General features: G+C 33.1%; 1 protein-coding gene across 1 annotated transcript in view; it reads right to left on the minus strand.

Moving 5' to 3' along the window:
* The window catches only part of LOC143411831 (phospholipid-transporting ATPase IB-like), a 178,694-nt gene that overhangs the window by 31,686 nt on the left and 120,636 nt on the right, over positions 1–26,372 (minus strand). The window contains exons 27-29 of the mRNA XM_076872702.2: positions 22,125–22,199; positions 15,293–15,415; positions 11,587–11,665 (exon numbers count right to left, since the gene is read on the minus strand). Of these exons, the coding sequence (XP_076728817.2) occupies positions 11,587–11,665; positions 15,293–15,415; positions 22,125–22,199 (277 nt within the window). The remainder of the gene's footprint in view (positions 1–11,586; positions 11,666–15,292; positions 15,416–22,124; positions 22,200–26,372) is intronic.

Here is a 26,372-nt window from a genome sequence, read left to right on the forward strand (position 1 = left end):
TAGAGAAATTAGAAGCTACATTGGGAGGGAAGAAAAACTTCCAGTATCCCAACATTCTGGTGTGAAGCAGAATATTCCTTCTGAATATTACACAAAATTAATAATGAAAACTGCCACAAAGTCAATGTCAGGGAAACAAGGAGACAAAAAAACCCCATAGACTCAGAAAACTAACAAAGGCTTCCAAGGAACTGAGGCCAGCACAGAAGCTGAGCTTGCTACATGTAGTAAGAGCTCCCTGATGTGAATACCAACTTGGCCTAGAGCATCAGATCTTGAAAACCATCTGCAGAAATACACTTTTCTTCTCTCTGGGACAGAAACCTTAATCCCATGAAGAATTTAAAAAAAAAAGAAACAGACACAATACCCATAAAAATGACTATTTTATGAGTTTTGGTCATTCTTTATTATTCGATATATTTGTCCCTGATTATGAAATATGTTTTTAAATGAATTGAATCAAATGAGTGGAAAAGGACAGCAAAATTTATCACAGATGAAGAATGTTCACTAGGGATTTTTACATAAGACCCAGTTTACCCAGCCAAAAACCTAATGACTAATCAGAACAAAAAGACTTGTGTGCATTTGAAAGATTTAATATATCAAAATATATTTATATACGTCAAATATGTTGAAGAAATAAGACTATAAAAGCAAAAACAAATGTGGTGTTAAAATGATTAGCTGTAATTATCACATGCCCATATGATAAGGAAATGATACCTGAATACATGAAGGTACTGGTGAAATAAATGGAAAACATCAAGTTTGCAGATGGTCTCATCAAGTCAACAAAAGACATTCAAAGCAAACAGAAAGTATTCAAACTGGAAGCATACTTAAGAGCATGAAGATATGCCATATGCAAGATAATGGGGTGCTGGAGGAACAGAAAGAGAGAAGGAAGAAAAAATACAATAATTTTATCATTATTCATATGAGGAAATGATTTCTCTAAAGAAATAGAGTGATGCTTATACAAACTTATAATAAAAAATTGACTATAAGAACAAAAATTCAAACCTTTCTTAGTATCAGAAATCTATATAAGCAAGGAAACCCAAAGAAATGATTAAAGATTAGAAAAATAAATTTAGGAAGGAAATGCAAAGTCATATGAACATCTTTAAAAAATTATATTTTTTAAAAAATGAATTTCAGATTGAATCTCAAATTAGATTTTATACTGCAAGAAACACACCTTAAAAAAGTAACTCATATAGCTGAAAAATGAAGGATGATCAAGGATGAGACATAATAGTAACTGTAACTTAGAAGAAATTGACACTAAAAAGACTTACACAGATAAGGAAGGGTACCTTGTAAAGCCAAACATAAAAATTTCAATGAAAATGAAATAGACTATCAGCATGACAAATAATATTTTAAAACATAAATTGAGAGAAAAAGGGGGAAACAAAGATGATAGTAGTAGATTTTCACTCACCTTTCTCAGTTCATAATAGACAAAGTGACAGCAAATAAATGAAGAGGCAACAATATTTCTGGCTATAATCTATTAGAAAATTGGATTGAATATAAAATGACTACCTTCAGACATTAGGTAAGAGACCAAACAGAAAACTTTGATTCCTGAAGAAAGGGTAAAACATTAGATGAGCCTTGTCCCTACTCACACCTCGAGGTAGTTTCTAAACTACTGTGCAGGGAAAGAGATTCAACACTGTTTGCTGAATTAATGAGACACAGAGAGGACGAAGTTGTTCAAATTTGCAGAACGGAACATGGGAATTATGGAAAGAATTATCTTAAGAAATTCATATGGGGTCCTCATAAGCCCTTGATTGAATGCTAACCTGCAATGTGAACCAAGAAATTCCACAAGGCAGTAAAGAACAACTTCCATGGAAAAACAAATTACTACATAAGGGCAAGTTTAAAAAACTCCAGATTTAGTATAGGAATTGCTCAAATTCCTATAGGCCAAAATGAAAAGAACTTTTTTGATAAGCATTCAGCAGAGACCCCAGAGGGAATATATAACTTTAGTAAAAATTAAATTCATTTTAAAGGATTATTAGACTGAACTTCAAAAATATGAAAATAAGTGTCAAAAGAGTAAAATTGAATCACAATAACTAAGTTATTGTGCTAAAACAAAGTCCAAGTATTTAAAAATATACAAATGAACTATTCATCAACATAACATTTATAATGTTCAACATCCATTATAAAATTACGATGTGAATAAATGGGGGAAATTATGAATAACCAGAAGAAAATTGGTACTAGAAACAATTCAGAAATAACAGAAATGTTGGAAATAGCAGGGAAGTCTGTAGCTATTATAAATATTTTAAATATGCTCAAGGATTTGTAGGAAAACATGAACATGATAAGGAAAGAAATTAAAGACATGAACAAATAAAATTTCTAGAGATGAAAATGTTAACACTGATAAATCAGTAACACACAACTAAATAAAATATTAGTACACTTGAAAGCATAGAAAAAGAAACTAAAAATGAACTACAAAGAGAGAACAAAACTATTATAAATGGACACAAGATGGGGAAAACATTAAGGGTCTGACATATGTGTAGTTAGAGTCATGGAAGAAGAGGAAAGAGAGGGAGACAAAAGAAATGGTAAGGAAAATTTTTACAATTTGTTGAACACTATAAAACAAAAAGATGCCAAAACTTTGAACAGGAAAATAGATGAGCATAACTTAAGCTTTATCATGTCATATCAAAACCAAATTGCTGTGAATCAGTGATAAGAAAAGAAGTCTTGGGATCACATAGACAACACACTACATAAAGAAGAATTATCATAGGCTTTTCAACAAAATAATGCAAACCAGAAGTCAATGGTCTTTAAAGAAGTTGAAGAAAAGGAACTATCAACATAAAATTGCTTTTTCAAAAGGAAAATAAAATAGAGACTTTTTGGATAAATAAAATCTTAGAGAAAATTCATTTGTTTTAAATTTCAAAAGAATAAATTTGCTTTAAAGCAAAGTTATTGTGCTAAAACTTTCTAGAAGAAAGCTAGAAAATGAAATATTTAATTTTCCAACTTTAACATTTTCAGAAGCAAGGAAGTAGATACTTCCCAACTTAAGAAGCAAGTATTATGCTAATTTGAAATCCAGATAAATTTTGAGTTCTTTATATATTCCATAGATTAATGTTCTTTGTGAGGTGCTGGTGGCAAAGCTTTTCTCCCATTATGTAGGATCTCTCTTCACCTGCTTGATTGTTTCCTTTGCTATGAAGATGTTTTTTAGTTTGATACCATCCTATTTATTGATTGTTGATTTTACTTCTGGTGCTTTAGGAGTCTTGTTGAGACTATCAGGCTAAGTGAAATGAGCCAATTCCAAAAAAGCAAAAGCTGAATGTTCTTTTTGATATGCAGATGCCAATACATAATGTGGGGAGAGAATAGAAGTTCTGTAGATTAGACAAAGAGGAATGAAGGGAAGGGAGGGGAATGGGAATAGGAAAGACAGTAGAATGAACTGGACATAATTTTCCTATGTTCACATATGAATACACGACCAGTGTAACTCCACATCATGTACAACGATGAGAACAGGATCCTACTAGAATAAGTTATATTTCATGTATGTACAGTATGTCAAAAAACACTCTACTGTAATGTATGTCTAAAAAGAACAAATTTAAAAAATGTAAAAAACAGACAAAAATACAGATAAAAAATATTATAAGAAAGACCAATCAATACCCATATCATGAACATAGAGGCAAAAATCCTTAGCAAATCAAATTTAGCAACATATAAAAAAGATAATACAGGATAAACAAGGGATTATTAAGGGATATGATGCTAGATTATATTTTAAAGACAATGAATCCAATTCATCATAGTAGCAAAATAAAAAAGAAAAATGTTATCACCTTAATAGATGGATAAGAAAAAACATAAACCAAATCCAAAATCTGCTCATTAAAGCACTTGCCTGGCACGTGTGAGGCACTGGGTTCAATATTCAGCACCACATAAAAAATAAAATAAAGATATTGTGTCCATCTACAAATATAAACAAACAAATAAATAAATATCTTCAGCCAACTAGAACTGAAGAGAACTTTCTTGTTGTAATAATGGGCATCTATGAAAAAAAGCTAATATCTTAAATAATGGTAGAAAGATGTATTCTTTCCTCATAAGATTAGGAAGAATGTGAATATGTCCAAATTTACTGCTTCTGTTTAACATTGTCCTGGAAACCCCAGCCTGTGCCTTAATGAAGGGGAAATCAACAAAAGGCATATGTAATGAAAAGGGAAGAATTTGTCATAGATAAATTTACACCTGGTCCCTGAGATTATGTATGACACATTCAGGCAAAATTGATAAAGTAGGGACATGGAAACCTTGGTTGTCACTTCAATGATGAGTGGTATTTTGTGCTTATGTAGTTTGCTTGTCCATTATGTACAAAATACTTTAAACTAAATCTAAACATGAATGAAATCTTTCAGTACCAAAACATTGCACCAGATAATTTGGGCAGCCACATAATTCATTCCCATAAATATCAAAGCAAATTTGCACACAGTTAATTTCAGTCGGTACCCACTTCATACATACCACCGACTAAGCACAAATAATAATTATTTATTCCTTACAGAGAATCTGAGGATGTTGTCCATGTGTGTATATGTGTTGTGGGACATTTTAATTGTTAGAAGACTAAAAATATTAGTGAATCTTAGGAGGAAAAACCAAAAATGAGTATTCTAAGAATTAGTTTATCATATGCATTACATTTAACAACATAAACTCTGTAAACTACTACATTGATAAAATTATGGTATTTGTAATTCCAGATTTGGGTTCATTATTATACTACAATTCTTTCTTATATTTGAAGATAACCTATGATTTTTTAATAGATTCTATCTATGTTTTTAACCACTATACTGAACCTTCTTTTCTAGATATATTACAAAGCTGAGACAGCATTATTGAGATATAATTCACATGCCATACAATTTGTACATTTAAATGTATTATTCAATGGCTTTTAGCAAAATGATAGTTGTGCAATCATCACCATTATCAATTTTAGAATACTTTCCATTACCCCCAAAAGAAACTCTGGGCCACCTAGCCCATGCATTCCCCTAGCCCTAGGCAACCACTAATTTCTGTTCTGCTGATATTGATTCTACTCTTCTGGACATTTATAATAAATAAAATCACATGTGTTCATTCATGACTGCTTTTTTCTTCACTTGGAATGATGTTTGCAGGGCACATCACTGTTGCATTGCAGCATGACCTAGTTCATTTCTTTTCATTAGCAAATAATATTCTATTGTATGAATATAATACATCTTCTGTATCTATTTTTTATTGATAGACATGTTGGGCTGTTATAATTAATGCTGCGTGAACATCAGTGCACAAGTTTTTGTGAGGATATACCTTTATTTTCTTTTGGCCATACACCTAGGGGGGAATATATGATTTTATGTTTAACTATATGATTTTATGTTTAACTGTTTAAGAAAATTAAGACTCTTTGCCAAAATAACTGTGCAAGTTACATTTCTGCCATCAGTGTATGAGGATTTCAGTTTCTCCACATCCTTTGTCAACACTTACTGCTGTTATTTTGATTATACCTTCCTAATTTGCTGTGGTGGTATCTCAGGCTTTAATTTGCACTTATTTACTCAAATTAGTGATGGTGAGCATCTTTTTATGTCTTTATTAGCTATTTATTTATCTTCTTTGGAGAAATATCTATTCATTTCCCTTGCTGATTTTTTTTAAAATTTTCATTTGTAGATGGACACAATGCCTTTATTTTATTTATTTTTATGTGGTGCTAAGGATTGAACCCTTTGCACGTACTAGGCAAGTATTCTACCATTGAGCCACAACCCCAACCCCATCCCTTGCCAATTTTTATAAAAAGACTCCCTTGAGTCTTTTTAGTGTTGAGTTGAAAGTGTTCTTTGCATGTTCTGGATACAAATCCCTTGTTACATAAATATGTAAATGCTTTGTTCTAGTCTGTGAGCTGTATTTCACTTTCTCAATAATCTATTTTTATGCTCAAAATATTTTATTTTTTAAAAAATCATTTTTAATATAATTTTAAAATTATATTCATTTATGTACATTTTAAAAAATACTGGTTAAAAGGAAACAAAAATCATCATATCTAGATATGATTCCCCTGGCCTCCATACAGAATACCAAGAGGCTGATTCACCAAAAAGAATTATTGATGGCCTCTCAGAACTTCAGAGAAGTGAATGGAGTTAAGAAATTTGACAGGTGGTGGTAGCAAATGCCCAACTCCTTATCCTGACCCCTGTGATATGACAGGTACAACTGAGTTCTAGTGGGGAAGTGCAGTGGAGGAAAAGACAGAGTGGGTGATGTGGAGGAGAGGGCATGGGCTAAGAACTCAGAAAGAATTAAGAGGGTGATCTTCTGACAACTCTGATGATTAAGTCAAGCTGTGAACAATTCCTCATCTGTGAATTAGAGATGCTTGATATGATGACATACATTGTAGAACTGGCAGAATGAAGTGATGCTTATGAAATTCTGGCCATAGGTAAAATGCCTGCTAAATGTAAGTTCTGCTTCCCCCCCCTTCACTTTTTTTTTAACTTGATTTATTTAATTGATTAATAAAATTGCATATATTTATTTTAAGAATATGTTGTTTTAAAATATATGTACATTGTGGCTAAATGGAGCTAATTAACATATGCATCACCTCAAGTATTTTTTGTCATGGTGAGAACATAATTCTTAAAAAATTCATGTTATGTGCATATATAAATATAATACAAGGATATCACCTCTATGTATAAGTAAAAAAAAAACAATCAAATATGAATAGTCAAGCAAAAGAATTCTAGTACAGGAAGGAGAATGGGAGACATGAGGGAGGACTACAGCAAAAAAGGTGAGAGTAAAAAGGGAATCATGAACGAAAATCAAATTCCATGCAAGCATAAGTTTGTATAACTACCATGTGTAAGTATAAAACTCTAATTTAAAAAGATAAAATTTTAAACATAAAACCCATAATTAAGAACATTTTATAAATTAATAAAAACTACTCTCAACATTTTTCAAGAATAGTATACATTGTTAAGTTTTGTCACCATGTTGTACAGCAGCAGATCTCTTGAACTTATTCCTCTTAAAACACCTAAAATTTTCCACCCTTCAAACAACTTCTCCCTAACTCTACCACTATTAACCACTCCTGCCAGACGCTGATAACCACCAATCTTTATGTGCCTGGCTTATTTTACTTGACTGTCCTTCTGGTTTATCCATGTTGCCACAAATGAAAGGATTTCTTTCTTTCTTTTTTTTTATTAGTTGCTCAAGACAATACAATGATCTTGACATATCATACATTTGATTCAAATGGTGTATGAATTCTCATTTTTCCACATGTACAGATTGCAGGATTGCATTGGTTATACAGACAGAATAACATTCCATTGTGTATATGTACCACATTTTCTTTATTCACTCTTCCATTAATAGACACCTAGGTGGACTCCATAGCTTGACTATTGTAAACAGTGGTACAGTGAACAAGGAAGTGCCCATACAATTTTCACATACTGATTTCTTCTCCTTGGACTACATACCCAGTAGAGGGATCACTGGTGTATGATGTTTTAGTTAGTTTTTCCTTGCTGTGACCAAAATACATGACAAGAATAATTTAGAGGAGGAAATGTTTATTTTGACTCATAGTTTTCAGAGGTTCAGACCAGATTGGCCAACTCCAGGACCCAAGGTGAGGCAAAACACCATGGCAGGAGGTCACAGTGGAAGAAAGTGGCTCAGAACATGGCAACCAGGAAGCAAAGAGCCAGAGCTTCTCTCACCAGAAACAAAAATGCAAACTCAAAGGCGTGTCCACTGTGGAAGTGATCCACACTTCCATAAACCACGTCCTGCTTACAGTTACCACCCAGTTACGCCATATCAGTGGATTAATCTACTAATTAGGCTACACCTCTCATAATCTATTCATTTTATCTCTGAAAATTCTTATCTCATACATGAGGTTTTTGGAGAGATCTTGTTTCTAAATCATAACATACTATTACTCTATTTTTTAGGAATATTCATGCTCTTTTTCATACTATGGCTGTATTAATTTATTCAACAATGTACAAAGTTTCCCCTTTTTCCAGATTCTCACCAACATTTATTATCTTTGGCCTTTTTTGATAGTCCTTCTACCCTGTGTGAGATGATATTTCACCATGGCTTAATTTGTATTTCTCTGATAATTAGTGTTGTTGAAAATATTTTCATGTACCAGTTGACCATTTGTACATTTTCTTTTGAGAAATGCCTAGTTAGTTCCTAAAGTCCATCTTTAATCAGATTTATTTTCTTATCATTGAGTTAATTTCCTTATATATTTTGTATATCAACCCCTTGTTACATGTGTAATTGTGCAGAAGCTTTTTAGTTTGTTATAATCCCATTTATCCATTTTTTGCTCTTACTGCTTCTACTTTTGGATTCATAAAAAAAAAGAAAGAAAGAAAAAGGAAAAAGTCAGCCCCCAAGATGAATGCCAGGAAATTTTTCCATTTTCCCTTGTTTTCTTTTAGTGGTTTCACAGTTTTGGGGTCTTATATGTAAGGTTTGATACATTTTGAGTTAATTTTGTAAATGAATGTGTAGATTTGAATTTTCACCTGGGTTTACTTGTTTAAAATTCCTTTAGTATTTCTTGAAAAGTAAACATTTTAGAAACAAAGAAAATCATGTTTTGTTAATCTTGGAATTTTTTATTTCAACTTCACTTTTGAAAGATTGTTTTACTGGGCTTAAGATCCTTCATTAATAGTTTTTGTTTTCTTTCTCAGCACTTTAGTTTTTCACTACCTTCTGGCTTCCATTTTTCTGGTAAGAACTTTGCTATTAATCTTCCTGACTCAGATATTTACTAGAAATTAACAATAAATGGTCTTTCATGTCATCATCTTTTTTTTTCAAAATTATATCATTGTGTTTGGCTCTCAACATTTTTACTACAATGTGTGTATGTGAATGTTTTTACATATAATTTACTTGGAGTTCATTGATTTTCTGATTTCTAGTTAATGTTTTCAATTAATTTGGTGACTTTTCAGTTATAATTTTCTTGAAGATTTATTTTGCTCCATTATTTTTCTCCTCTTGTTCTGGTCCTCCTATTATATACATTTTTTTAAAGATTTACCACATTTCTTTGAGCCTCTGTGCAACTTTTTATTCTATATTTTCTCTGTTCTTCAGAGTACATATTCTATATTTATATAACTTCAAGTTCACTAATTCTTTCTCCAGCTCAAATATACTATTGAGTTCTGCTAAAAAAAAAAAAAAAAAAAAAATAGGGAGGGGGCTCCATTTTGGTATTGTACTTTTCCTTTAGTTCTTTATTGTAATTTTGATTTTCGTTCCAATAATCTCTATTTAATGAGCCATTGTCTTCATATCTTTCATCATGGTTTCTTAAACATATTTATAATGATTGCTTTGAACTCTTTATTTAATCTGACATCTGGGTCTTCTCACAGAGTAGCCTCTCTTTCTTACCTGTTTTCCTGTATATGAGTCACATTTTCCTCATTCTTTGAAAGCTGTTGTTGAAGTGGGATGTTCTACATAACATATTATAGCAAAGTTGGATACTTACTGATTCCCTTCCTTCCTTTTTTGGGGGGAGTGGGGGTGGGACAAGGGATTGATCCCAGGGGTGCTTGACCACTGATCCTCTTCCCCAGCCCTTTTTATATTTTAAGACAGGGTCTCACTGAGTTACTTAGGGCCTAAGTTGCTGAGGCTGGGTTTGAACTTGTGATCCTCCTGCCCTCAGTCTTGTCAGCCGCTAGGAATACAGGCCCTTCCCTCCTTTTTAAGGTTTGTGCTTGTTGTTGATGCTTATTTCTTGCGAGACTTGGCTAGGCCACTTTAGTGAAGCTTATTTCTCCCCACAGTGTAAAACCTTGGTGTTCTCCTCAGAAGGCACAGCCTTGGGTAAAATTACACCATCACTTAGGATAGCAGTGGTTTAAGTTTGAGCTTTCCTTGAGTTTAACTATGGGCTGTCTTTTCCCATAACTTCTCTGTCAAGGTATCTTACTCATTTGATGCTAAACCAGGTATTTGGCTCCACAAATTGCTGGAAATTTTCTCTATTATTTTCAACTATGTCCCGAGACAAAAATTTCTCAGTATCCTGCTCCAGTTAAATTCAGGCAGGAAGAGTTTTAAGAAATAGTCTTTGAGTTTGTTCTCCCCTTACAAGGGATCTTGTGAACTCCTTCCCTGGTTCTCTCTGATAAATTCACTAGCCTATAATTTATCTTGGTGCTGTTCCTTAAGAGGAGCTATTATTTTTGAGACCATACATGTACTTGAAATTCTATATTCTGTTTCAAATAATGTCACTTGTTGTGGAGAGGAGGGCTGAAGAGGACAAGAAATTCTGGTGGTCCGCCTCTCCTGGTGAGATATGGTAACCTCGATTGAGAGGCAAGGTGAAAACCCCATATCCTTGACCATGTGTTTGACATGGAGCTTCCATCGAGCTAAGCTCTGAGGTGGGGAGGAACTAGGTCATGATTCAAATGATAAAACTCTTGTTCTCACCAAGTTAAAATAAATTTTCTTGAATAGACATGTCTTCATTGGTTTTTGGGACAATTTACAGAGAATCTGTAGGGCTTTCTTCTTCCCAGCCAGTTTTGCTTGTGGAGCTCTTCACATCGTCATCCTGTGGATGACGTCAGTGGAACTGAGTCTTGATAAACTTCACAAAATTTTGACTTTATTGTTGTCATTGCCTGGTTTTGCTTAATTTTACAGTGAGCAATATAATGCAGATTCAGACAGCTTTTACATTTAAATATATCCAAGTCAAAGAACATGTTGCTAGAAATTTCCAATAAAAAGTAAGTCTGGTTATGTAAAATAATAACATTTCAAACCTTAATTTAAGGTATGTGATCTCACTGCACACCAAAAACATACTTCATAAATATATCTCCTAGTTTGGGGATGTCTTAGACCTAAGCAAGTTCGGAAAAAAATTTCACAGATAAAGTTACTTGGAATATCATATGGCAGGAAAAAGAGACTTGATCAAATAATAAGGTATAAGTTTAAGTTTCAATACAATCTTACCAGACTTGTAAGTTGAAGCATAAAGTATTGTGAATGATAATATACATAAATTCAAACTTACAAGAGCCATCTTTGATTCATTAGAAATGTCTTGTTTTCCATCAGACTTCCTGACTCAAATATTTACTAGAAATTAACAATAAATGGTCTGGAACTCAATTTATACATGTCAAAACAAAGAGAATGGGTTCTAAAGGTCAGTTGTTAAATGTTCAAACTGTAATCTATTAGCCAGAGGAATGTCTAATACTAGATTTAGGTGAGTTGTTTGTTTGTTTGTTTTTGCTGAATTCTATTTTTGTGTCCTCCAGTTCTTTCTATGGATATACACATCACATGAAAACATTAATTTCAGCAAGAGTTACAGACTCTGCTGAATATTTGAAATAATGAAGCTATTACCATGCTCCAGCATTTTTGTGGGAAACCAGAAGAGAATGAAGGAGTGGATCAAAGCATTTATACACTGAATCCAAAACACCTAAAAGAAAACAAAGCAAGAAAGTCAAGATTGTAACCCTCATCGTTATACAAAATTACATATAAGAAGAGGTGAAGGGAAAGGGGGGAAAAAAAACAAGGGAGAGAAATGAAGTACAGTAGACGGGGTAGAGAGAGAAGATGGGAGGGGAGGGGAGGGGAGGAGAGGGGGGATAGTAGAGGATAGGAAAGGCAGCAGAATACAACAGACACTAGTATGGTAGTATGTAAAAACGTGGATGTGTAACTGATGTGATTCTGCAATCTGTATACGGGGGAAAAATGGGAGTTCATAATCCACTTGAATCAAATGTATGAAATATGATATGTCAAGAGCTATGTTATGTTTTGAACAACTAATTTTAAAAAAAGATGGTAGTTTGGTCTAAATCTAAAAATATATGACATTGTGAAGTATATTTGCTCTGTATAATACAGTCATAAAGCTGAAAAATTTTTCTGTAAATTGAAAAAATGTATTATTTATTTATTTATTTTTAAAAGAAATAATTTCAAAATTATAGGAACATTATCTGATATGTTATATAAAATTATAGAATAATATAAATTAAAATTATAGGATATTATTGAAATCATTTAAGATTTAGGATATCATTATTATTATATTACACATTATTCTATTTAAATCTATTAGATAAAAATATATAAAACTAAAATATATTTGTCACAAAAATTATGAAGGTTTATTATACCCAATGAAACAAAACCAAAAGTAATTTTCAAAGGAAAAAAATTTTGCTCAATTTTAAAGTTATGAGTTTAAATGTAATTTGAAACTAAACATGATATGCTCTGATCTTTTACACCTATACTCTGACCCTCATCTAAATAATTTTTAGCACACCATGTACAAGTTTCTTAAAGGAAATCTCAATAATACTGAATCTCTGGGTTCCATCAAACAAGGGTACACATTAGTTAAATGATAAAAAATGTATATTGTTCTTCCAATTTTAAATATACCAATTATTTTGATACTTGCCAGGAAGTATTAAAAATAAGAACCAGAAAACATTTTCTGGAAGAGATTGGATTATCTTAGGGTTTGGAACTGTGTCATCTGTGGTGCACCTACTCAGTCACCTCCGTCATACATGATATGTAATTGAGTAGGCATGGCTATGTACCAATGAAACTTATAAAACCAGGTAGAGGACTGGATTTGGCCCATAGGTGACGGTCTTAACACACAGATCCAAGAAGCTCAATAAACTCCCATAATTCCGAGAAGCACAAGAAACATGAGGAAATATGATAAAATGCTTTTATCTAATAATAAAAGAAAAAAATTTTAAAATCAAAAAGAGAAGAAAGACACATTTTACATAAGGATGAAGATGACAGCAATTTCACATCAAAACAATGCAAACAAGAAAAAAGTGAAAAATATTGAAAGAAAACTATTAATCTCAAAGTTTAAAGGAATAAAACCATTAACCAAGTGCCATAGTTTGAATACTGGTAGTGTATCCCAAAGGTCCTTGATCTCAGGGGTGGCTTTACTGGGAAGTACTGTGGACTTTTAGGAAGCAGACTTTGTGGGAAATCTTTAGGTCATTGTAAGGAGCATGCCCTTGAAGGGGGTGGTTGTAGGACCCTGTACCATTCTCTCTCCTTCTCTCTGCTTCCTGGCTCAAGATGTAAGCACTGTGCTCTGACATGTGCTTCCTGTCATTGTCATCCAGCTCATATAGCAGTGCCTAAAGCTTTGGTGTACTCAATCTTGGACCTGGAACCTTCAGAATCATAAACTAAATAGACATTTCATCTTTATAATTTCCTCAGGTATTATATTATATTATATTATTATAGTAACACAAAGTTAATAGACCAAATAAAAACAACTTCAAACATGAATTGAAGGAAGGATTTTTCATACATACAAAAGCTGAGTTAAGGGACTGGGGGTATCACTCAGTGGTAGAGCGTTTGCCCAGCATATGTGAGTCACTGGGTTCGATCCTCAGCACCACATGAAAATAAATAAATAAAAGTACTGTGTCCATCTACAACTAAAAATAACTAACAAGCAAAAAGCTGAGTCATTGTCAATAGATTTGCTCTACAAGAAATGTTAAAAGCAAGTCTTCAGACAGAAAGAAAATCATGACAGATAATATGATTCTACACAAAAGATAGAAAATCACTGAAAATGATAATTGCCTGGGTAAGATAAGAGATTTTTCCATTTAAATTTTTTAAAATAATGATTGTTTAAGCAAGATATGAATAATATCATAAAGAACTTATAAAATAAGTAAAATTAGCATGTATGTGAAGAATATTCCAAAACTTAGGAGGAAAGAAATGAAAATATACTATTTTTTAATAATAAATGTGAAGTAGTATATCACTTCAAAGTAAATTATAACCTAACAACAAATATTATACATTCAAATGGAACTTCTAAAATAAGAAAGCAAAGATTTATAACAAATAAGTGAACAAAGAAAATAAAATAGGACTCATGAAAATTAATTAATCCAGAAGAAGACAGGAAAAGATGAATGAAAAAATTATAATAAGACAAAATAGAAAATGGCAAGATGGTGGGCTTGAACCTAATCAAATAAAAATGTACATTCGATGTAAATGATCTAAACATCCAGTTAAAAGGCATACATCAGTTTGGATAAAGAAGCAAGTTTTCAAGCTCTCTTCAATAAACATTGAAATATAAATAAACAAGTATATAAAAGTAAAAGAAGTTGAAATAATTATATTACTAGCAACATGGATTTTAGGGCAAAGAATACTATCAGAAATAATAAGTCATTTTATAAAGACAAAGGGGTCTTTCAAGAGAATATGACAACCTCCAACAGGATTATGCCTAACATCAGCTTCAAAATACATAAAACTACTAGAAACTCAAAGGGAAATAGATAAATCTACAATATGGTTGGAGATTTTAATACCTCTCAATAGAACAATTGGACAGAAAAGTCTGTAAAGACAGAAAAGTTTTGAATGACATTACATACTTTACCTCATCAATTCATTTTTTAAGAGAAGATGAAAGATAAGACTATTTTGAGCCAAAACCAAGTCTTAAATGCTTTGGCTTAAAGTAGCCAAACTCTCTCCTTTTTTTAAAGGCTTATACTAGGTTCTAGATTTTTGTTTTTTTAGCTTCACTAATTATTGAGATGTACAGTTATGTTTACTCAAAATTGATAAAAGCCTGTGACATTGCTCTTGCAGCCTAGAAACATCCCTTTAACACCCCTCCCACTCCCACCTCCCCACTCTGAATCTCAACTTCTATGATCTCAGGAAGTGATCTCTTGGAGTCACCAGGTCCTCTTTCATCCTTTCCATCACTCAGCATGCCTCCTGAAAGTGCTGCAAAATCTGTGAGACCACCCACATGGTACCTTGCTTGTTTTTCACATGACTTTCTTTTTTGTTTCTGTTTTCCATTTCTCATTTACTGTTATTTCTATTGTTTCAAAGTTAGCTCTCTAAACTAGCAGGAAGATGACACCAAATGCAACATTCTTGGGTTTTAAATAATTTTCCCCCTAAAGCATCAGAAAGGGAAGAGGATCGAAGGTATGTTTGGAGTCAGGTTGAGATGGAAAACCTGTAATAAATTTTTCTTTACCTTTGTGTTGAACATTTCCCCTGTCTGAAAAACTGTGTAGAGCTGTGGATACTCCAGGAGGCTCTTTTGACTGCAACATTTCTCAAAGATTCCCAGAGTTAAAGGTGGTAATGAAGTGAAAATCTACATAGATAATAAGGATTTGTTAAAAATAACTTTTAGTCTATAAGTGAGTTTATCAACATCAACATCTTTGCTTTGACAATATGTTTTATGATTATTAAGATTTCATCTTGGGGGAAGCTGGGTGAATGATACACAGAACTTTCAACTATTGTTGCAACTTTTGATATGTCTTAAATTGCATAAAAAGAAGTTATTTACAAAGGAGCTATTATTGAGTCACATAAATTCAAATGGGTCTATCAAAAACTATGACATAATTTTTTCAGATTGATTCAATGCTTTGATTCAATACATTATAATTATGCACACTGTGCTTTTTGCACACAAAATTTACACATTTTGCCATGTTTATGAGAATAAAATGAATGAATCAAGTATCTAGCTATTTAAATAACAGCCATAATGGCTACAAAAATCTAGTAATAATGTCATCTAACTCCTACATGAGAACTAGCTATTCACTTACCAGGACTTTGCAAATAGATTGGACTAAACAAAAAATAATTTTACAAGAATTCCTTATCTTGATTGTTATCAGAAATGAAAAAAGGTTTCCCATTCATTTTATCTTTGAATATTTACCATTATTCTAGGAACTATATTAAATTAAATAGAAAGCATTATATTATATGGAAAGTGGGGAAGGAGAGAGAGAAAAGGGAGTAAAGAGGACAAAAAATGAGAGAAGGAAAGAAAAATGTAATAAAAATATGGAAATACATAAGCCATATTCACTCTCTGGTTTTTGTTTTTGGTACTGGAGATTGACTCCAGGGGTGCTCTACCACTGAGTGACAGGCCTAGTCCTTTTTTATGTTTATTTTGAGATAGGGTCTTGCTAAGTTGCTGAGGCTGGTCTTGAATTTGCAATCTTCCTGCCTTGGCCTCCTGAAGTCCCTGGGATTATAGGCAGGGCCTCTGCACCTAGTTGAACTATGTTTTTTAAATTCTTGTTTTCTGTAATACCTTTCTGGTTTTGGCAGCAAGGTAAAGCTACATCATAAGTGAGTTGGGTTGTTTCCTCCTCTTTTCTGGAAAACTTTTGTCTAAATTTGTTAATATTTCTGGAATTATTTTTGTTTAAATAGGAAGATTTTTAACTAAAACTTCAAAAATTTTCATAGGCATGGATCATCTTGTTCTTCAGTGATATTTAGTAGTTTGCATCCTTGAAGGAATTTATCCAGTGGGCTGGGGCTATAGTTCAGTTGGTAGGGTGTTTGCCTTTGATCTGTAGCACCAAAATAAAGGGGGCGGGGAGTTTATCCATTTAATCAAGAAATGTGTTAATTTCACCTAATATGTCATAATAATTTGTTAAAATATTTGCTTACTTTGTATTTATTATCTGTAGAGTCTATAGTAAAAACTCTTCTTTCGTATGTGTTACTGTTAATTGGTATCTTTTTTTATTTATTTTATTTTTATTTGATTCATTTGGTCAGTTTGTCTAGGGATTTATCAGCCTAATGACCTTTTCTAGCAGTCAGTTTGGTTTTCTGTCTTGTTTGTCTGCCTTACTTTTATTTGACTCAGGCATTTTCTTTGTTATTTATTTTGCTGTGCTTATTTTGGGCTTCATTTATTCTTCTTTTTCTAGTTTCTTTAGGATGATTCTTGGTTCACTGATTTTAGACCCTTATTTTCAATATAAGCTTTAAAAAATGTATATACTCCTCTATGCATTCATTGCCTTAGCAATATCTTGTACAAATTGAAAATCTGTGTGTTCTTTTTTTTTTTTTTCTGTTAAAATATCTTCTAATTTCTCCAGTGATTTCTTCTGTGATCTATGGTGCATTTAGAAGGGTGTTCTTTAATTTTTTAGATATATGGGTATTTTATAATATATTGCTGCTTTTGATTTCTACTTTAAATCCATTGTGGTCAAAGAACATATTAACTCTTATTGCCCAGTATGTGATTTATTTGGTGAATCTTTCACCAAAGTAATTCACTATGTTAACAGATTCAAAAGAAGCACACAGTTATTCCACTCGGTGAACAATGTGAAAGAGCTTCCTCAAAAAGACTGCAGCTGATATATTTTAATGGTAAAATAATAATGAAAGTGTGCCCTTAAGATCAGAAGCAAAATAAGAGTGTGTGCTATTACCTCTTGGAAAAAAAATACAGATTCTGCTATTGTGGTTGGGTGTTTTCTATAAATGTCAATTTGGTCAAGTTAGTTATAATATTGTTCAAAACCTCTGTGCACTTTCTGAAGTTTTATATATAGTTCGTATCAATTAAAAAAGGAGATTTAAATCTCCAACTGTATGTGTGAATTTAGTTAATTTGCCATTTAATTATATCAGTTTCTTAATTTCTAGTAAGTTGCCAATATGCTACTTTAATAGTGATTACATATTTAGAATTATTTTAATCCTTTTATCATTAAGAAATGTGCATCTTTATCATTAGACCATTTCTTGTTCTACAGTCTGCTATTCTATGATTTCTACAGCTACTCTAGTTATTATTTATTGTTTGGATCTGAAGTGTCCCCTAGAGACCCGTGTGTTTTCCAATGTAAGAGTGAGTGGATTTCCAATGGGAAGTGAGTGGATCATGAGTGCTCTGACCACATTGGTAGTTAATCCATTCATAGCTGAATGGACTCCTAGGAGGTAGTAGAAATTGTGGAAAGGGACCTGGTTGAAGGGAGTGGGTCCTTGGCATGCCCTTGGGGACTACATCCTGACCCTTGCCTCTTCCCCCACCACTCTCTACTTCCTGGCTGCCATGAGCTGAGCAGCTGCTCTCGTTTCCTATGTCCTTCTATAATGATATTCTGCTTTATCTCAGGTCCAAAGTGCTGGAGCCTGTCGACCATGAGCCAATATAAATCTTTCTTCCTTTAAGTTGTTTATTTCAGGTATTTTGGTCATAGATGGACGACTAATGTACCAGCTTTCTTTTATTAGTATTGACATAGTAAATCTTTTTTTTTAAATTTTTCCCTTTTGTGTCTTTATGTTTGAAGGTTTCTTGTAGAAATAATATAGTTTTGTATTAATTTTAAATCCAATATGACAGTCTGCTTTTCAATTAGCATGTTTAGGCCACTTGTGATTATAAATATGTTGGATTTTAAATCTTCCTATTTGTTTTGTGTTTGTTGCATTCATTCTTTTACCTCATTCCCTGAATTCTTTTTCATTAATCATTTTTAATTTTTATCTCCATTACAGTCTTATTATCTATATCTTTTATTAGGTATCCATTAAGGTTTACATTATACATGAGGAATATATCACAAAATTCAAATACTATTGTACTTTAACTCCTCACTTGTTCATTTTGCTATACTTGTCATGTATTTTAACTCTATATAATTGATAAGCTCTAAATTATTACTTGGGTTTTAAACAAACCATTTAATCAATTAAAGAGATTGAGAGTACCAAAATTTCCCACATTTCCCACCATAATCAATATTTTCTGATGCACTTCAATTCTTTGTAGAAATCCAAATTTTTGTATATTTTTCCTCTTGTTTAAATAATTTAATATTTAAGGCATACAGGGTCTTCTGGTGATGAATTCCCTATTTTCTGAGTGTGTATAGATTTTAATTTCACCTTAATTTTCTAAAGACATTTTTGCTGGGTATAGAATTCTAGATTAATATAGATTAATCAGAACTTTAAAGTTATTCTATTGTTTTATGCATAGTCTATGAGGTTGCTAATGTGAGGCCTGCTTTTATTTTTACATTTGTACTCTATATGTAGTGTTTGTTTTTTTATCTGGCTGCTTTTTATAGTATTCTTACAGTCACTGGTTTTCAGCAATTTGATTGTGAAGAACATACATGTGCTTTTTGTTTAGGCTTATTCTTTGTGAAATTTGTTGATATTCTTACATCTCTGTGTTTATAATGTTCACAAAATTATGACGTTCAACCAATATTTCTTGAAACATTTTTCTGCACCCTCTTTTGAAGCTCTAAATATAAGAAGGTCAAGAGTTCCTGACATTTTTCCTGAGCACAATATGTTTCTGACCACATTTTTTTCCATATCTTTTACTCTGTCCTTCCTATTGACATGTCTTCATATTTATTGATCATGTTCTGAGGTTTGTAATCTAATATTAATTTTTCCATATTTTTTTTTTAATTTTAGATAGTGTATCTTTCATCTCATGAAATTCTATTTGGTTCTTTTCTATATCTTTTATCTTTCTCATTATATTCATGTTTTCCTTTATATCCTTGAACATGTTTATAAAATTTATAGTAATTGTTTTAAGGTTTCTGCCTACTAATTCCATTTCTGAATTAGTTTTTATTGATGTATTTTTTACTAATTATTGAATGCTGAATATTACAAACATGTTGTTGGGAGCTGAAGTGCTGGTTTTTGTCATCTAAATACTGTGTCTGTGTTCTTTTTCTTCTGGTTGTTGTTGTTTGGTTGTTATTTAAACCAGGAATTAAACCCAGAGGTGCTTAACTACTAAGCATCATCCACAGCTCTTTTTTATTATATATTTATTTTGAGACGTTGTCTCACTAAATGGCTTAGGGCCTCATTAAATTGCTGAAATTGGTCTTAAACTTGCTATCCTCTAGCCTCAGCCTCCTGAGGCACTGGGATTATAGTTATATGTCACCACCCCCAGCTCTTTTGCCTGTGTTCTGAAATATGGGGGACTGATTATATGTTGTAAAATATGTAAGTTTTGTAATTGTAGGTTCAGAATAATTTCTATAATAGGACGAATTCACCTTTATGATTCAAAGTGGCCTGTATGAGGAATTTACCTAAGATCCTGTGTAAAAAAGGAGGTCTTCCCATTCTGGCTGATAAGAATACAGATTATTCCCAGCCCTGAATGAGCTCCAAGAACTATTTTGGCCTTTCTGGTAGTTCTTTCCCCAACTTTGCATAGACTTTTTTCAGTGCATGTATGAACCAGTCAGTCCTACACTGAAGGGATCCTCTGTGGTTCTTCAGACACGTTCTCTCTTGTCTCTCTCTCTCTCTCTCTAGTTTTCTTTTTCTTTTTTAAAGAATTTTTAATTGTCAATGGATCTTTTTATTTATTCATTTATATGTGGTGCTGAGGATGGAACCCAGGGTCTTGCACGTGCCAGGCAAGCCCTCTACCACTGGGCAACAAGTCCAGCCCCTCAAGTTTTCTTTTTTCTGTCATTCTGCCAGGCAAATCTTAGCTACCTTGGCCTGCTGAACTCCAACCTTTGTGTCTTCAATCAGGAGGACACCAGGACTTTCTTTTCTTTCATTTTGCTTTGGGTTTGTCTTCCTTCACTGTGGCTGGGAAGTATCAGACTTCTCCCAGAGACGACACCATCAGTCAGCCTATTGCCCAAAGTCTGAAAATTTTGTTTTATACATTTTATCTGATATGCTAATTTTTTGTTTGATTTAATTTTTCTGATAATAGTATAGTTCTTGTAATAGTTGGTCATACATGGGTAGAAGTAATACATGACCTCTAGAAATAGTATGGCAATTGATGTAATTATAAAATTAGCAAACAGAGTCTTTCTGTGGCACTGTGGTCTTGAGCTTTGTTTTTATCCTATCTGTACAGTGAATGTGTAATGGGATGAGACTTAGGATATTCATCTCATCCACATACTTCTTGCTAAAACCAAATTAATAAACAAAAATTACATCTATGTTTCCTATTATAAAAATATAAGTTCCATTGATCAGTATCTGAGGCTTGTACATTGATAGTGATTTTTCTAGGAGAGAGGAGAGATTGATTCTGTCACTCTCTTCACACTATGGAACCTTTAAAGAAGGTTGATTAATATTATCCTCTGTAATCAAGAGTCTAATAAAGACAACTGTGTGTAGCCTCATTGCTGCTGTACTCTTGCCAAATCCATCTAGCTATGGGCATCAACACAAATTAATTATTCACAGAGCTAGACATTTTTATATTATTGGACAGTCAATGTCTTCTGTCCAGTGACATCTGCCTGTGCTGTTTCTGAATTTAAGCTCCTAGAAGACAGAATTTCAGAAGTTATAGCACATAATACACAGTGATTCCTATAATTCTGTACAAGAGAGGCATCATGTTATACTTGCTGGAAACCTAATTTCTAATCCTCAAAGTCTTAAAATGAAATAACAATACAAAAAGAAAAAAGGGAAAAGGTAATGTGGCTACTTTTGACTTCCAAATGATTTAAGTGACTCAAAGGATTCTTTTTTAAATTTTAGAAAATTTGATTATAACAAAAAATATATACTATAAAACAAGATAAAATTTATTATTTAGTAAAAACATGTGATATATTTTTCACATTAGTTTTTAACCAGTTTGTTTAAAAGGACATGGAATTACAATATAAACACACACATACACATAAATGCAAATGTAGGTAAACCTAAACTTTATGCGTTAAATGGAATGAGTATAGATAAAATTTAGTAATTTTCACTTGGCTTAAAAGCATGAAAACTTTGCTTAGGTATACAGTAAAAAAGTTGCATATATTTTATGTAATAATAACACATTTGGTACACATTTCACATACTTACTCTAAAATGATCTGCCGTGATTGAAAGCACATGTGAACAGTTTGAACTTCTGTATGATTTGTCATGGCAATGAAGGCCCTAAAGATATATTTGTCCTGAGTGGTAAGTACCCAGATGATTAACTTAGAAATTCTTGAAGTTATACATGCTATCAGAGAGAGGAAGAGGATGCTTACCACATTGTACAAGCTGATGCACCAATGCTCAAATATAATCTGCCCAGAGAATCCATTAACAAAGGAGAACCAAAGCTGGAAGAGAGGGAAGCTAAATGAAGCATTTCATCAATGTTGACCTAAATATATCCATATATTGAAAAGAAGTGATACAGAAGAGGGACCCTTTCTCTGGCACAGCTGCTAGAGGACAATCACTTAGGGGGCCATACAGATGTCCTTTCATAAACTATGAATTGTAAACACCAATCCTTAATGATGTTAAAAATATTGATGTATTTAGTAACTAATGGCATACATCTTTATACTAAAATACAAACTTCTTGCAAAAGTCCAGATTTTTACTACAGAAAATCTTAAATCAGGTAACAAAGTCTACTTTGTAACAAGTAATAAATTTTATGCCTTCTATGGGAATAGTTATAAAAAATATACTCTGTAAATCTTAGTATGTCAATAGTAATAACAAGAATACATGGGATTTTAATAAATCAAACATTGCGATGTTACTTCAAATGCATAGACATATTTAATCCTCATAGCAATACTTTAAAGTAGTAGTTATTATTATTATTATCAATTTAAGAATTTTGAAAAGTGAGGTTAGGGAGATTAAATTGTTCACTCAGGTTACATAGCTAATAAGTGGCAAAGATGTGATTGAAACTCAGATCCATATAACTCATGCTCATTCTCTTAAAAGCAACATTGGGGTGATTTGTTAAAATGTATCAGGAGTCTTAAGAGTATATAATTACCATCATACATTAGAAAAAACTCTTCTTTGGTCACTTTTCATTGTTTGATATTATAAAAACAAAGCCAATTCCCTCTTTTCAATGATAAGAGGTGGTCTTTACATTCATAGAATTTATTTTATTATTGACCGACAAAATAATTGTACATATTTATGGAATACAATGTAATGTTCTGATACAGGTATACATTGTAAAATTAACAAGTTTTTTTTCCCCAAGATGGAGGAATAGAGAAGGTCACTTTCTTGGCTTCTTTGTGACATGAAAAAAAGGGGTGGGGGGATTTTACTAGGATTTAATACTGGATATTCAAAGTAGATCAGGGACTCAGGAGGTTGGATAAAATAAAATAAGGAAGAAATCCGCAGCACCACAGCTGCTTCTATAGCTGGAGGCATGAGCCAGAGAAGTCCCTCCATGAGCAAAGTGGAGGGATAAGGGAATTAAAGGAACCTGCATTTTTAGGAGGGCTGAGGGGTGTGCAAGTACAGAGATCAGAGACCAAAGACACTAACCAACTAAACTGAAAGATGTGCTGCACAATATTCTTGTGCAGGAAAGAAGCCATGCCTCTCTAGGCTGCCTGCAGAGGACAGCGTCAGAAACTATTTTGCAGTCATAGCTCAGGGGCTGGCATCTGGGGGAGCCAATTCCTGGCAAACATGAGTACGGCCCAAAATACAGGCCCGGAAAACTCACACTGCAAGACATGGAGTGTGCCTAAGTGACAGGAGAAAAATCAAACGTGGAGAGGGGTTTACACAGGGATTACACAGGAATACAGGTTGTATAGATCCCCCTGTTCCCCCGACCCACCCCACTCATCCCCACCCCACCTCCAATCTAGCCACTTGTAGGACCAGTTGGAAGAGACATGTCTGGCTGGGAATTCAAAAGGGGGTGGGGCAGAAGAGTTTGGAGGCTTAACTCAAGACCAGGAAAGGAGAGGGGTTCCTGCAGGTGATGAAGGAGACTAAGAATTGCCTCTACCACTACAGGAATAGAACCCAGAGGGGAATCACTGGGGTGCACTCTTCCAGGATGGACTGGCAAATGCTGGGCCCTGGAAGTGAGCTGATTTAAAATTTTCAGACCAATCACCATTCAACAAAAACCCTGGAGCCTACCTAAGTCTAAACTCTACCTCTAGGAGCACCACCTAGGGATTTCCTCTCAAACTCTAGCAACCCCACCCTGAGGGTGTAGCAAGCATCACACTCCAGCCCACCTAGCCTAACTCTATTGAGAAGGGAAGCTGAGAATCTTTTTAACTCCAGTAGAAACAATTCTTTAACTTTTCATTGAGGTTTTTAAAAAAAATTTATTTCTTCTTTTTTTCTGTTTAATTGTGACCTGAATGGTTCAGGGACACACACACACACACACACACACACACACACACACACACACACATATATATATATATATATATATGTTTTTGTGTTTGTATTTTTCCCCTCATTTCAAGCATTTTCAAAGCCAGATATTTTTCATGGATCAGTATTTTTAGGACTAGGATATTTGGTTAGTCTATTTTGGTTTTGTTTTATATTCTTTTATATTAATTTTTTAATTTTTACTTTATACATATTTTTTTCTCACTTATATTTTCCCTCAATTGTATTTTTCTCTTCTGCTAACAGCCAATCTCTATTGTTCTCTCTTTTATTCTTCCTTTAATTTTTTGCTTCTATTCTCTCTCCTCCTCCCTCATAATCATTACTTCCTACATCATTTTTGTTCTCTCCTTGTCCATTCAAAATTCTAAACCTATTTGCAGACTTACTGTTTTTACTGTGGGCAATAACTGATCATATAATTTCTGTTTATTTTGACAATTAGCATTAAAGATGTCACAGCATGAAATATTTGATGTAATGCTGTGTATTGTTTGCATTGGTTGTTGTTAATATTTGTCTCCCCCTAAACAGTGAGGTTTTAGAAACTTTCAGGGACACTTTAATTCCACAGGGTAAAAACTCTACTGCCTCAGATCCATACTGTTAGATGGATGGGCACACAAACAAGATGAAAAAGCAAGGGAATAAATCGATCCAAACAAACCAAGATACTTCAATAATAGAACCCATGGATACCACAATGGAAGAAATGTCAGAGAAGGAGTTTAGAATGTTCAGAGTTAAATTGATCTGTGAGGTAAAGGATGATATAGAGTGAAATCAGAGAGAAAATACACAAAGTGAGAAATCACTTCAATAAAGACATAGAGATTCTGAAAAATAAAATCAAGCAGAAATCCTGGAAATGAAGGAATCAATAAACCAAATTAAAAATTCAATGAAAAGCATCACCAGCAGACTATACCACTTGAAAAACAAAGTTTTAGGCAATAAAGACAAGATATATATTTTAAAAATGAACTTGACTGGGGCTGGGGATGTGGCTCAAGCGGTAGTGCGCTCGCCTGGCATGCGTGCGGCCCGGGTTCGATCCTCAGCACCACATACAAACAAAGATGTTGTGTCTGCCAAGAACTGAAAAATAATAAAAAATATTTAAAAAAAAATGAACTTGACCATGGCAAAAATTTGTTAGGAGATCATGAGTAGAAATTCTAAGCAATGTGGGATTATATAAAAAGATCAAATATAGGATTGGTTGGGACAGATGAAGGCTCAGAGATACAAATCAAAGGAATGCAGAATCTTTTCAATGAAATAATATCAGAAAATTTCCCAAATCTAAAGAATGAAATGGAAAATCCAATACCCAATGTACAAAATCACAACAGACCTACATCAAGCCATATTATAATGAAAATGCCTAGTATACAGAACAAAGAATTTTCAAATCTGTGAGAGAAAAGTATTAGATTACAAGGGGAAATCAATTCAGATCTCAGTTGATTTTTCAACCCAGACCCTCAAAACTAGGAGGTCCTGGAATAACATACACCAATCTCTGAAAGAAAATGGGTGCCAACCCAGAACCCTAGATCCAGCAAAATTAAGCTTCAGATTTGATGATGAAATAAAAATCTTCCATAATAAACAAAAGTTAAAAGAATTCACAACTAGAAAGCCTACATTACAGAATATTTTCAACAAAATAGTCCATGAAGACAAAGTTAAAAAAAAAAAGTGAAAACCAGCAAAGGGAGGAACTGCACTCAAGGAATAGTCAATCAAAGGAGAAACCAATTCAAATTAAAAATTAGAAATAAACCAAAATGGGAATACAAATCGTATCTCAATAGTTACCTTGAATGTTAACAGCCTAAACTCATCAATCAAATGATACAGACTGGTATACTGGATTAAAAAAAAGACCCAACATTATGCTATCTCAAAGAGATTCACCTCATAGTCAAAGACATCCACAGACAGAAGATGAAAGGATGGGAAAAAACATATAACTCACATGGATTGTGTAAGCAGGCAGGAATTTCTTCCTCATATCAGATAAAGTAGACTTCAAGCCAAAGTTAATCAGAAGGGACAAAGAAGGCCATTTTGTATTGCTTAAGGGA

This window comes from Callospermophilus lateralis, chromosome 12 (genome assembly GCF_048772815.1).
Source record: "Callospermophilus lateralis isolate mCalLat2 chromosome 12, mCalLat2.hap1, whole genome shotgun sequence".
Taxonomy (NCBI): domain Eukaryota; kingdom Metazoa; phylum Chordata; class Mammalia; order Rodentia; family Sciuridae; genus Callospermophilus; species Callospermophilus lateralis.